At 34.8% G+C, this 14,854-nt stretch overlaps 2 protein-coding genes across 2 annotated transcripts; one reads left to right on the forward strand and one right to left on the reverse strand.

Moving 5' to 3' along the window:
- Positions 1–1,547: 1,547 nt before the first annotated feature.
- On the reverse strand, positions 1,548–4,119 carry LOC128183011 (uncharacterized). The gene is made up of 3 exons (XM_052851798.1): positions 4,027–4,119; positions 2,134–3,160; positions 1,548–1,841 (listed from the first exon to the last, which is right to left on the reverse strand). The coding sequence occupies exons 1-3, from the start codon at positions 4,079–4,081 to the stop codon at positions 1,670–1,672; spliced, it is 1,254 nt and encodes a 417-aa protein (XP_052707758.1). The 5' UTR covers positions 4,082–4,119; the 3' UTR covers positions 1,548–1,669.
- A 6,132-nt stretch (positions 4,120–10,251) lies between these two features.
- Positions 10,252–12,825, forward strand: LOC128185972 (uncharacterized). The gene has a single exon (XM_052855690.1). The coding sequence runs from the start codon at positions 10,258–10,260 to the stop codon at positions 12,823–12,825; it is 2,568 nt and encodes an 855-aa protein (XP_052711650.1). The 5' UTR covers positions 10,252–10,257.
- The last annotated feature ends 2,029 nt before the right edge of the window (positions 12,826–14,854 follow it).

Genomic DNA, 14,854 nt, shown 5'->3' on the forward strand with positions numbered 1-14,854 from the left:
TCAATGCACTTAGAGTTATCTCCCGTATTTCCTTTGATGAACAGAATATACAGTACCGATCAGACCCAACCTAACTCACTCTGGGTTTAATAGAGTGGACCCAGAATAAATCCCAAGTAAACCCAGAGTGGACACAGAGAGTAAACCCCGATCAGAAGTATACCCTGAAAGCAGACGAACATGTGTATTCGGAATATATGTATACAAGGGGCAGGAATCACAGGCAGTAGGATGGTAAAATAAAATAGAGGACTGCTTTACACTTCAGTGCGTATAGTTGACTCCAAAAGCAATTCTCGAGTAAACCCAAAGTAAACCCCGATTGGACCCAAATTTTCATTAAGTAAACCCAGAAAGTAAACCCCGGGTTTAGTTGGGGTTTACTCTGGTGTTAGGTTGGGTCTGATCGGTACTGTATTAAAAATTTTCAATGAAAATTTACACGTATTTGTAATATCAGTTCTGAGTTTATCTATGCAAATGTGATATTGTGGTAACATAAACTAAAGAGCCTCCCGTGATTTAGCGTGAATGTAATGCGCATGCGCAAGATTGTAAAATCCAAAAGAATCCACATCTTGATTATATATAAATATAGTAGTTTAGATTTATAATGAAATGAAATACATTTGGTGTCTCTTGCAGTCTAATGACAGATATACTGTTTTTACTGCCAATAAATTGCTTACATGCATAAGTCACTTTAATGTGCCGATCTTGATGAAATGAAAAAGGGCTATATATGATAAGGGCCTAAAATGGCCCCCTAAAATGAACATCATCTTTTTACTATCATTCTCTGTTTTCTTTGTACAGATATGTATGTGATGTGTTTACATAATATTCATTTTGGTTCAAGTGCCCACAATTCAGAAATATGACATTGTAAAGACAACCTTTTCCCGCCATTTTTGCATTTTTAGCGTAAAACAGCTTGTTTTCAAGCAGTTTTTCCTTCTGAAAACATAGAGCGCATTCTTGAACAAATAAAATATTTTAATCAGAGATGTATCTAGCCAAGACTAATAAGTGACAAAAAAAATTTCCTTGTTCAAGCATGCGCTCTATATTTCCCATTTGTAAATAGATAAGAAAAATGTCAATTTTTGGCTGGTTTTGATTGAATTATAGAAATGGCGTCACTTCTGACGTCATATACTGCCGGTGAGTGCAAATAAATCAAATAAATAGATGAAAAATATATTTGATATCAACTCTTCTAAAAAATTAGTTAACATTTTATCGTACCCGAAACACTTAAAAAATGGCGAATTATGGGGGCCAAATTTAACTCTTATCATTATAAAAATTTAACGCTTCTTTCGTCAATTTGCGCTGTAAACCTAGTAGTCAGTGGTTTTATTTCATTCAAAGATTCGAATTGTCACAAAATGCATATACATAAAGTTTGTCTTTCTCTTAAAAAAACTTCTAAATACATATATTTGAAGGTCTTCTCAGCAGCTATATGAACACGATCGGTTTTCATTTGAATAATAAAAAAATGCTTAGTAACTATAAAATCGTTATTGATATTGTGCAAAAACTACAGTATTTGTGCCATAAAATGCAATGAAATGCAGAAATACAACAAAATATATATTTTAAATTGATATCCCTATCTGAAAGTGCGTTATACAAGCAATTAATGTTAAGAGCAATCTTAATATTATATATTTGTATTGCTGTAAATGACTTCTTTTCCACGGGTCAGTGCCTGGTACGCACAGCGATCTTCCTTGAAGTCGAGTCCTGTGTACATTTCTGTTTGATCAGTATTGGAGACATTTTCATTCCCATAAATTGGCGTTGTGTCATAATCAGCTGATACTCGTCTACAGCTACAATAAGAAAAACTGCATTTCTTGTTTACAAAACTCAACTTTTTCGAAGGATTGGTCATTCTTTAAATGGTTTCTGTTTTTCAGAGTGTAGAAAAACTAATCAATGTTTCAATCATCTTAAATGATGGGAAATCGCCTTAATCGATACAAATCAAACATATTCTTAAATGTATTGAAATAAATGTTTTGCGAGCAAAAATTTGGTTTTTTTTGTTTATATGACGTTTTGTATTTGAATAACAAAAAAAGAAACCCTGAAGAAACAGTTGATTTTTATAATACAACTCACGTTCTGAACAACAGGATAGACAATATCACGTTTGCTATCAAAGAGATACCGGCAATGGTGCCTAGCGCAGCGATTGTTCCTTCATTTTTATCTGATTTCGTTATTTGTGTGACAAATGGTATATTTGTCGAGCCCTTTTCAGTCGAGTTTATTTTCTGAGTCAACGTGGTTATTTCTCGATTCGGTGTTGTCGTTTTTACAATTGTTGATAATAATGTCTTAGTCGGTGTAGTTATTTTTCCAGTTGAAGTTGTCATTCTTTTAGTTGTTAGAGTTGTTTCGTAAGTTGTTAGATATTCAGTCGTCAATGGTAACATTGTAGTTGATATGGTTGTTTTTCTTGTAGATGTTGCTGGTTTCGATGATGTTAACTGTTCATTTGTTATTGGTAGTTTTGTAGTTGACATCGTTATTGTCTCAGTAACATATGTTGTTGGCTCTTCATCCGTTGATGTTGAGTGTTCCGTCGATAATGGGGGCTTTGTAGTTATTTTTTCAGAAGATGTTATTTCATTTGTAAATATTAATTGCCCAGTCGGTTCATCATGATCAGTAGATATTATTTCATCTGTTGACAATGATTGTTCAGTCGATTTTTGTAATTTTGTAGTCGATGAATCTATTTCCTCAATAAATGTTGCCATTTCATCCGTTGTTAATGTTTCAATCGTTATTGGTAAGACCGTAGTTGATTTGGTTGTACTCTCAGCAGATGTTATTGGAACTTCACTCGTCATTTCTGTCGTAGATATTTCCTCAGTGGAAGAAGTTGTCTCTGCTAATGCTATTATTCTGTCAGTTTCTGTCTCTGTTGTTGATGATGATGATGATGATGATGATGTCGAAAATGTACTTTTTGACATTGGTGTTGCCAGCAGTGTTGTCATGAATTCTAAAGTTGTCTCTGGTTGCATTGTTGTTGACAGCAGTGTTGTCGTAAATTGTACAGTTGTCTCTGGAACAGTGTTTGTCGTGTCCGTTGTCCATAATGAATAAACCCTGTTCGTTGTTGTCGAAGTAACCATTTCTGAATAATATGTAGAACTGTCTGGATTTCTGATTAAAAATAACATAGACAGGACAAGAAAAGAAGAAGAAAAAGGAGATAAAAATAAAGGGGGCGACGATGATGATGAAAATCGAATGTTCCACGATTTTTAAAGGGTACGTACAATGTATTGCCAGACGACCAGAAATGTCAATTGATTACAAATTAACACAATGGATATATAAGAGCTTTTGTTTTATTATGTAATCATATTTGATAAAACAATAAGGGAAAAATTATTATATATTATATACACGTAAATTAGTATAGCTATAAATTTACGTTTAAAGTGTAGTATTTAATAAATCTTACCTTCCTTATGTGTATTTAATTTATTTACACATTTGAATAAAATATACCGGTATTTTACTGATTTTGTCAAAAAGACGCACATTGCAAGTTTCCAGTTATTATACTCTCTAGCTTAAGAAACATTGAGCTTAAGTATCGTTTGAATAACCAGAAACGACTCTTTATCACTTAGATCATATGTCTTATGTTTTATGGCTCCTCCGTGAGATATTCGATTATATATGAGATACAACCAGAAAAATACCTCTGATCGACCAAATAACTCTACACATAAAAGTAAATCAATGTTGAATACTTACATGACTAATTGTCAAAATATACACCAGAGATGCTTAGTAAACATTATATGTTTGACATTATAGTTCAGATTTGAAAGCGAAAACTTATAATATAGATTGCATGTTGAAATTACTCATGAATACAGTATAAGCTTATTATCCGTGTACAGAACTGAAAAGAACAGATGCGTATATTTTGCTATCACACCCTTTTAAATAGAAAATGCATATCTAATCTAGGTAAATCACTCATACCATGAATGTGGAACGCTCCAAGATACAAAATTGCGAAGGTGACGCAAATTCCCATTGTAAATTAATTGCTACTGGACCTATGAATTTTGACAACCTTAAAAGTTTATCAAGGGCAAAACCACCGATGGGCTTTTAAACACTGATACAGCGAAATTCCAATGCTTCCTCCTTTCCTTTCATGAGTATTTAAACGATTTCATTTGCTTCTTCCGTGATAAGATAAATTCTTTAAAAAAAAAAAAAACAACAAACAAACAAACAAAAACCCAAAAAATCCCAAAAAACAAATGAACTATAAAAATCCATTCAAATTCAAATTTATGTTGCGTAACGAAGTCATGAAGACATCTAATTTCTATGTATTTTCTATATTTATGTGTAATCATTGCATTCTGTGTAATATTAACCTGAATAAAATGAAATAAAATGAAATTTCCGCAAGTTAAATAACAAAAAATAAATTAAATATGGAGCATTTTCTAATAAAAGGAGTATGAGGCAGTAAAAATAAGATAACACGTGTGTTTTTAAATTCAGTTCAATGTTAGATAATTTGAAATGTGTGTTGAATTAAGATTTCCTCAATTATAAAAAGGTATGTTTAATTGACTTGAACCAATTGCAAGGTATTGCAGACGCCATTTATGATAATTAAGATACATTATTCCTTTCATCTTTTCATTCAACCCCCCCCCCCCCCCCAATACAAAGTTGCCATGATGTCATTTATTCAGAAAACACCAGGTACACTCATGTCATTAGATGTTATTCATAATGATAGAACATAATACAAAATACATTTATTAGTTTCCGTGTTAATGAAATATCTAATCAAGATTTGTATCATACATGTACTCATTGTTATGTATTTTAATTTCCATGTGTTCTACTAATATCATTTCAATACACTATTTGTACAAGTTAATTTTTTTAAGGACTAAGAATAACTAGTGGGAAGCTGGTGTTTATTAAGGCAGGACGTTCGGCCATTTGGGGATAAAGTTGTAAACACTTCTTTAACTTGCTTATTTATGCTCAAAACTAATCAAATCTATTATCAAAATATTACCTGTTGTTTTATATGCAAATACGTTTACATCTTTTATCACTTAGAACAGCTGTAGAACTGCCCAGCTGCAGACTAATTTAGAAGAGTTAAAAAAAGAAAAGAAAATAAGGTTCTATTGGTGTCCTTTCTAAAACTATTTACAATGTATTCATGAAAAGTACGATAGTGTCTTAAATAGCCATATATGGATTCTAAGTAAAATAGGTAAATAATTTATATGTATATGCAACTTTCTGATCTATTTTTTTGTGTAACTCGAGTTGCATTAATAATACCTTTTTTTAAATCAGTTTTCAAATTATTGAAAACAAAGTTAGGTATTTGAAATTCAAGAAAAAATGTTTCAGTTGATCATAAAGAGGTTATAACAGGATTAAAGCTGACATGAATTCATAACTACGCATTGTTTCTCTTTTATCTTCGACTACCCTCATATTAGTTGTCGATTTCTATTGTTCTGTTCATCGATACATACCTCCTATATAAGGCTGAAAGCACTACTTAGGCTTCACTGCATTCAGGTAATTCGTTCACCCGAATACGTTACCATGGACGAAAAGACGTGTTTTGGAAAAATATAATATGACAACCAGGGCAAGGAATATGTAATGAACAACGAAACAATACAGACTCAAATCTAGACGCAGATCCTTTAAAACTCTTCAATACTTGTAGACCGTTTCCCTGTGTATGTGATAACATCGCACATGCGCAAACCGCACACTGTGGCAAAAAGAGCAATGTCAAAGATCGCATGCATTTTAGAAACGGACTGTTTTTTGTAGAAACCAACGGAATCAATGTTTCGTAGTTACTGTCTTTGATTTACTATCATTAAGCACTGTGTTGGATGCCGGGGTTTTCAAAAAGATGTTATACGTGATACACTCTGTATGAACGACACACGTCTTCGGTGTGCACGCTAAGTAAGGCAGCACTATCTGTGTAATATAATACGGATACTTCGGAAATTCTTTCAAAGAATAAATATATTTTTTATTTTATTGATTGTTGTTTTCTTTATTCTTTATTTAAACATTTTACTACAATGTGTAGTTCATGCATTTAGAAGTCCGTGGAACCTGAATGCCTCGATCGGAAAGCAACCTACCGAAACTTTCTTAAACGGTATATTTATCCCGCTTCGAACAAAATTATTGGCAATTGATTGGATAAAATCAAATCACATGACGCCCTGAAATTTCATAATACACCGTTTATTAAAATTCTTGGAGGGGGTGTAGTAATCGTCGGGCGTGAGATTCTGCTCTGTCGTTTCATATGAAATGGCGGCGAGTAAACGGTAAGCGCGGACGACCGTTAAAGAAGTGCATTAGAAGAGATTTAAGATGAATTCTTTAAACACATTCAAATGTAACAACAAAGCTGCTAACGTATTACGCGAATATTAAAAGGAAAGAGCCATGATTCAAATTTTGAATCGATCGTTTCATGTAGTACAATTTAGTGAGAATTTGGGACACTTTTACATTGAAACCCGGAAACCTGATGGAGAAAAGTACAAAACCCCTTCAACTTTCGCTCAACAGACTCCTGGGGTCGCCGCCACATAATAAATGCGTTGTTATTGTCAAAGACGCCGATTTCAAGATGCAAACCTGAACTTTAAGACTATGATGGTTTAGGTACCATTACACACCATCCCGTAATTGCCGAAGCGGGGTGTTGCTAAAACGTGGAACGGAAAACGGAACGGAAAGCGGAACGGAACCAAAAATATCATATCACATTTATCGCTTTAAAAGGGTATAGACTGGCCAGAAACGATTTACTTTGTATCATTTTTTTTTTCATATCTAATGAATGCTTATCAACATATGGCTGTCTTATTGATATTCTTATGAATATCATTGTATTCATTTGGCTTTACTTGAATACGAAACGGAAAAAATCAAATGGACACAAATTGTAAAACATTAACATGATTAAACGGAAAAATTAGCTTTAACTTTTTACACATTTTCTTATATGGTATTGCTGGTTTACAGGGTAACGTACGCAGTTAGTAAAAGCGTTTTATGAGTTTGAAGGGTATTTTTATATTATAAATATGATGTATATATATTTACATCAACATAAAATTGTCGGTGTGTTATACGATTTTTAATCATACTGACGATACAGTATCATTGAGATGAAGGAAAAAAAATAGTACGCTGACGACATTTAAAATACATCAAACATTAAAATATCCGGTACTTGGTGAAACTAGAATTTTTAGTTATGCAATTTTGTTTACGTTTACATTACTTGGCAGTTTTTCAATCCTGCAGCTATATACATAGATCCGAATAGAGAGCTCTAGACGTTGTCTGGTTTGATTTTCCGATTATAAATTGGGACTATAGGAAAATTTCAGACAGTTTTTGGAGAATAGGTAATGTATTATTTTTTCAGTTATTTTTATGCTTTTCCAAACCCCATTATATTCCTATTAGGTACGAAGGGGCATTCAAAACATTTGATGTTCTAAAAAGGGGTGTATGTGGGGATCCGGACCCTTACAGGCTAGAAATTGATTCACATAGCAAAGATACCGAAAACAGGCATTGGACCGTCTTCCCTGGCAATTAAACATCCATCTGAGACCCCATCCTTATAGGGGAAAATTTCTGGATCCGCGCATCAGAGAATTGAAGTAAAAGAAAATATACATTGAACACCTAACATCAAAATAGGTTTTAACAATTGAAATCAATATCAATGTCGAATTTTTATTAATAGCTACAAACCGAACCCCGGCAATTATTCTGGATTTAAACCCGAAAAATACGATACGAATATTTTCATTGAACAATAATTGTTAAAATTAAGGTCGAATTTCCGTGAATCAACTTATCTTTCTTTGCAAACCCGCAGCTATCAGCTCAATTTAATATTAATGAAAATCATTAATATTGATTATGAACTAAAGGTACATGTATTAATCAGGCATTGTATATAAATTATGATATATATCTTTTTAGATCTGACTCCGAATTATCAGACTCTTCGTCGAATATCAGCTTGCCATCTCTTGAAGAATTCTCAACTTGTGCAAACGATGAAGACGCTCCGATTTCAATTTCCAGTACAGATTCCTTTAAAGAAACCGAAAGTCTTCATCTGTCATCACAAGAAGATTCCATTGTTATTTTGTCGAGCCCAGAATCTGTCTCAAATTCACCAACATCGAAAGCCTACCAAGATTTGTCCGATTCGAGCAGTAGTTCTGGACATGATTTTGATCAAAGGTATGCCTGTGATAATAGAAGTTCAGTGACGTAGCATCGGTTTTGAAAGGGGGTGGAGAGTAACTCAAAATCTTCACATGCATAAAAAATTCACCCGTCTACAAATTCTTACTCCGTGGGGAGTGACAAACCAAAAATATCAACATATGGCCAATCCTCAAAAGGGGGGGGGGGGGTAACGTGCTTAAATCATCCTTATAATGTTTTGGTGAATTTCACCTACATATTACCTGTATATTCATTGACATGCTCCTAAAAATGTGTGTGTGCGTGGGGGGGGGGGGGGGGAGGTTGTTCCTTCAACATTCATACAATTTTCTATACATTTATGTTGTACATATGAAGAAAAAATATCCTTTTGGAGAAAAAGAGAGGGAACATCTCCCCCTCCCCCCTCATGCACTGATACTGCGTGTCTGCGGTATATTTTAGAAAAACTAAAAATGTGGTGAAATACGCGTTTACCTTTGTTCGTTTTGTTTTAATGGCAGAATACGGGATGGGCATGTGTGTTGTTTTAGTGTTGCATGTGAATGGGTGGTGACTGCTGTGTTGATTGATCTAGACCTGAGTTTATGTTCAAAACCTGATAACACTCAGTGTCATTCTTTAGTGGGTAATGATGCATTATTATTTAATCCTTGTAAACGCCTTAACACTGCATATACTAATTTTCTTGTTGTTAAGAGATGTCGGTCAATATTAAAACATTTTAAGATCATATTTATGATTTTTCACTCTCATGTTTATTCCTTATCGATCCTATCAGATGAAATGTATTAATTTGTTCTTACATATACACATACTAGATGTTCCTCTAAATTCGTTGAGCTAAACCTTGCTTCGCCAGCTCCAATCTGATGTTGATCAGATAATTGATGAATTTCTCATCAAGAATTAGTTTAGTGTTTAAAAGCGTCCTTAATGCCAGCAAAGGTCAAGTCAACAACCCACACGTCATACGTTTTAGCAGCTTGTTGCAATGAGAGATCAAATAGGAAGTGCAATGAAATTAATACTCGCCCCCCTCCCCCCCCCCCCTTCAACCCGTGCCGAATCGTCCTTGAATTTAAATCGTAACATACATGTATGTCACATTTGATCTAAATGGGACTAATGACTGTTTAAAGATTTCTCTCTCAAGACACCCATCACTTGTTTAAGTTATAAACACGTTACAAAATATTAAGATTTCGCAATTTTCTGCATTTTCGACAGTCCATTATTATTTCCCGTTGCATATATAGTTTCAGTGATAATACATAATTTTAAAAAAGAAGACATGGTAGGAATCCGTGACTTTCTCGAGGGGGTACACCGTTACCACCTAACCCATGCGTGGATGTAGAATTTTTTTCCCGGGAAGGGAGTGTTTGTCGGGGGGGGGGGGGGCGGGGGGGGGGTCCTATGCCTATATTCTATTTCTGTCCCATCTAAATTGTAGATCCGCGCGCATGGAGCCAGTATAAAAATGACAGCTGAAAAAAGTTTAAACGGGTAATGAAAAGCGTAATATTTTCCAGAAAGCGAAATCCGGGGGGGGGGGGGGTGGTGCATTTCCATTTTGCACAAGGGGAAATGTCTCTGTCAATTCCTGCGAGTTCAAAGTCTATTTCTGAAAAACTTTACTGAATAACTTTATATCCTATGGAACTCTCATTAATGAAATCCACAAATGAATTAATAAATTTGGACGAGTCTATAGTTCCGGAAAACAAGATTTAATTTCTGCATGATCTACCAAAATATTTCTAAATGAAAAACGGAAGTAGATATCGAATATGCATTGTTTATTCGACATTTTTCATTTAATGCTTGATTTAACATGGTTTTATTTTCTTTAGGTCGTTCGGGCATCAGACCAAGTCATCTGATCAACTGCTGGAGTACTTTGAGGATAACAAACACATGCCGATTTATTCGTCGTCTGATAAGGGATTTTCAGTAAAAGATGCCGTTTCGATAATAATAAATACAAAGGATAAATTGGCATCCAAAGTACCGTTCAGTTGCAAAGAAACCAAAATATTTGTTGTAGACACAAGCAAGTTAGAACATATTGATGATATACGGTCTCATGAACTTGGTGCAATGAAAAATGAGAGAGTTCAGAGAGATTACGTTTCAGTTGCTGAAGATGAAAAAGTAATCAAAGTTTTGAAAAAAAATCCCAATGTCATGAGAAAAGGAATTTACATGCTTAAAAGGTCTTACTACTCTTTGAAAGGCGACACAAGTTTTAAGAGAAGAATATATGAACTATCTGATTGGAAAGGCGATCAACACAAAGTAGTCATTTTGCAGTTTGTTTTCCACGGTAATGCTCCTCCACCAAAGCCAAGACCGCATGGAAATAGCAAATCAGGGGGCATGTATGTTAGGACAACAAAGTCAACGCTTGAAAAGGTGAAGGAGAAGTTGAAACCAAAAGATGCTTTTGAGGATGCGTTCGAATCTGTTGGCGGCATGGAAGCAGAGAGCATGTGTTCCATCCCCAGAAACGTAAAGCAGATTTACAACATGAAACAATCGAAGTCCAAGCAAGAAATAGGGTCCAAAGAAAAAGACGATTTGTTTTCGATAATACAACAATGCAAATCTGAACAATCTCTGACCAACCCCTTTATCAGATCAATTCAAGCTGCGCCCGAACCCATGTGCGTCTGTGTAACTGACAGACAGCTATCGGAAATGCAAAAATTCCTAACTAACCCCTCAGAAGCATCCATATTAGGTATTGACCCTATTTTTAATTTAAACCAGTTTCTGGTAACGGTTGGAACGTACAAACACTTGCAACTTCGACATCGGCGAACCGGAAACTCCCCTACGATGATTGGTCCGGTGCTCATTCACCAACAGAAGCTCCCAATGTCATATTCCTATTTGGCAAGCACATGCACTTCTCTCAGACCATCTCTAAAAGAAATTCTTTTCATAGGAACTGACGATGAAAAGGCCATTTTTAACGGTGTTAAAACCTTCCCCCTTAGCTTAAACACTCAATGTTTTAGGCATATGCGAAACAACATTTCAAGAAAACTCCAAGGGCTAGGTGTTTCTGAAACCGCTGCAGGCGAATACCCGAGGGACATATTTGGTGTTAAACGCAATTCCAAGGTAGAATATGGATTGGTGGATGCAACATCAGATTCTGAGTTCGATACAGAGTTGAAAAATTATGAAATAATCTGGAATGAAAGGGAAATCGAAGACCGCAAAACAAACGATCCACTTTTCCACAAATGGTTCCTTAAGGAAAAAGCAGATACTTTTAAAAAGCATCTTCTGTTACCGTTGAGAATATCTGCAGGTCTTGGATTTGCTGAGTACACCACAAATGCTAATGAGTCTATTAACAAGAAGCTGAAAGAAAAAGTTGACTACAAAGAATCTCAGTTAGGAGAATTTTGTTCCAAACTGTTCTCTTTAGTTGACAGCCAGAATAAAGATGTTGAAAAATCCCTCATTGGAGTCGGACCTTACGAACTGCGACCTGAATATAAGCAATTTGAAATATGTCAAACGGATTGGTTTAAGCTCTCAAACAGTACAAGACAAAGCCATCTAAAAAACTTTCTTAAGGCCCCTTTGAAGCCGTCTCGTCAACGTTTTGACAACGAGGGTGCTTCCACTTCCAGTACAAACAAATGCCAAAGCCTAAGTATTAACTTTGAAGAAACTGAATTGTCAGAAAACGTTTATAAACATGTTTGGGAGAAAGCTGTTGAGATTTTGGATAAGGACAGTAATATTGTACATGCCCCTGGAGAAAACACAGCCATGCTTGTTGTCAGTAAATCAAAAAAAATGCCTCATTATGTTGAAATTTTCAAAAGCGGCAAAATCGAATGCCCATGTGATGGATATAAGGCCAAACAAATGTGTTCTCATGCTTTGGCAGTAGCAGAGAAAAGGGGAGTTCTTGAAAATTATCTTTGTTGGTATGAAAAATGCAGGGGTCTCAGCATTTCAGCGATATGCAGAGAAAAAATGCCACAAAAACCTCAAAAGAAACCAGGCCATAAAGATAGATCATCAAAAAGAAAATCTACTACTCGTTTTGAATACGATGATGCACTTCCCACGAAACGTAGATCGCGCTACAACCCGACAGAAAGTAATGTAACTGCAGCCGATGATATTGAGTCCAATTACTTTCTGAAATCATTAAATGGAACAAAGATACGGGTATCTTATGGGTGTTCAAAGGCAATCAGAATCCCGCCACACGTTCCTGCGCCACCTTACGATGTGGTTATATGCAGAAAGGAATATCGCGCCTATTCCTTGGACGGGATATCAAAACTCACGCTCACGCCTCAAAATGTCCATTATCATTTACGGAAGGCATGCCTCACAATGAAAAACCCCGAATTTGACGAGGATACTCTCATCATTTGCACTCCTGATGTCGGTCAGCAGCTAACAGACGTTCACAAGAATTATTTGAAATGTTTTAATGTGAAGTACTAAAATCTCTTAAGATGTTTCTCTTCAAAGTTAATGTTTCCTTTCCTCACTCGATGTACAAACATACCCATTTTCGAAAATGTAACTAAAATTACAGTTATTAATTTTCAGTTATCTCTGGCTTAGATATCAGTAATTAACATCTGGTATATTTATAGTAAAAACGGGAGTGGAGTGTAAACGTTAAACTATTGGGATTCATGTGTTTTACAATTGAATAAATCTCAAAATGTAATTAATGAGTTATGTTTATGTAATTGGTTTTCCATAGAAATGACGTTAAAAATTATAATCATGATCAGCGCCTGACTGAATTCTGCGCGAACTCGCGGGGCAAATATAACAGACTAAAAACAGATCGGAAAATTACAAAGTGCAACGATTGGTTGCCCTCACCAGACAAACTTGAAAGTGCCCCCGTTTATTGACGATCAATTTAGAAAAGCGTCGTGTCCTACCTTTTGCTTTTTAAATTTATAAACGGTTCATTTAATTGTTTTCATTATGTAAGTCACATTTTATTATACTAAAGGGTCGAGTTATAGCCAAGCTGTTTGTAGCCTTTTTTCAATAGTAAATATTAATGGGCCGTTTTTCATTCATAAACAAATGGGTCGTAGAAAAACCGTGAAATGACGATAATGAGTTGCCACAGCTGGTGAGGATAGACATTTATCAAAAATACACTGAAATAACAGATATTAAACCTAGAGGTTATCGTACTGATTGTGTTTTCATTAGATGGGACGTATTTAATTTTTCAAAAAATAATCATGATATTTGATGGTGCCCCAACGCACTACTGTCGAAATAACCGCTATTTTGTACCTAGCCAACAATGAAACTCCTATATATACTGTTACACTAACTTAAATGCTCGCTTACTATAGTGTATATAAAACAAATAAATATATGAATAGTCAATTCAATTCCTAATAAATTTCTTGATTTAAAAGCCAAAAATGCACACAAATGATCTTTAATATATATTCATTAGATATAATATATGTATATTTGATGTAATCATGATAGTAATGTGTTTGTATTTTCTTTCCGTTTTCCGTTCCGCGTTTTAGCAACACCCTCATTTCTTACCGTCTTCTGTAACCCGAATAAACAGACCAACCCGATAACGAACCCGATTGTAATAATACAAAAAAACCACTGTCGATTAAATTTACAACACAATGTTTGACACTATTTTACAGAACTTATTTCTTTGTTAGAAACAATAAAAGGAATGGTACAAGTAATGCACGATATCATTACTGACTACATACTTTCCCCGTTTATTCAATACACACCGAACCCGATAACGAACCCGATCATTAAAAAAATTGGAATATAAAAAATTAATTTTCTCGAAAATATATGTCAACCAGACGCTACAAAAGTGTAAACTTGATCTGTAGTTTGACATTTTGAAGCTGTTCAGCAAATTTCATATTATTCCTCAAACGCATAAAGAAAAAAAGTGTGGAAAACTGAAGTGGGACAGACAGACGGACGGACGGACAGGCGGATAGACGGACGCAGAGGAAAGCTATAGTCCCCTCCGGTGAAACCGGTAGGGGACTAATAAACCCTACTGTTTTTAGCAACTGTCAATTTAATATCAACTTAAATGTCAGTAAACAGTAAATATTGAATGATATCATGTAATTGAAGTACGGTGCATTTGACATGTGTACACATATAATTTACATTCCATTATATATTTGTTGCTATTTTATTGTTGATATTGTATTGATGATACATGTCATTTTTTCATTTCAAATTATATTATTGTTGAATTTTGTTGTTAATATCTAGTATTTTGTCTGTGATACTTCAAATATATAATTTATTATGTGATATCATTATTAAACGTGTTATTGAACTCTTAAAAGTCTTGTGAAGATGGTCATCGTGATAAATCCGTTCCACAGTCAGTTTTGGGCATAATACGGAGTCATCCAGGGTGTGCAATGGAAATCCGTATTGGGACCCGGCTTCGCCTCGCCCAATACGGATTTCTATTTCCCACCCTGGA

This window comes from Crassostrea angulata, chromosome 5 (assembly GCF_025612915.1).
Source record: "Crassostrea angulata isolate pt1a10 chromosome 5, ASM2561291v2, whole genome shotgun sequence".
Lineage (NCBI taxonomy): Eukaryota > Metazoa > Mollusca > Bivalvia > Ostreida > Ostreidae > Magallana > Magallana angulata.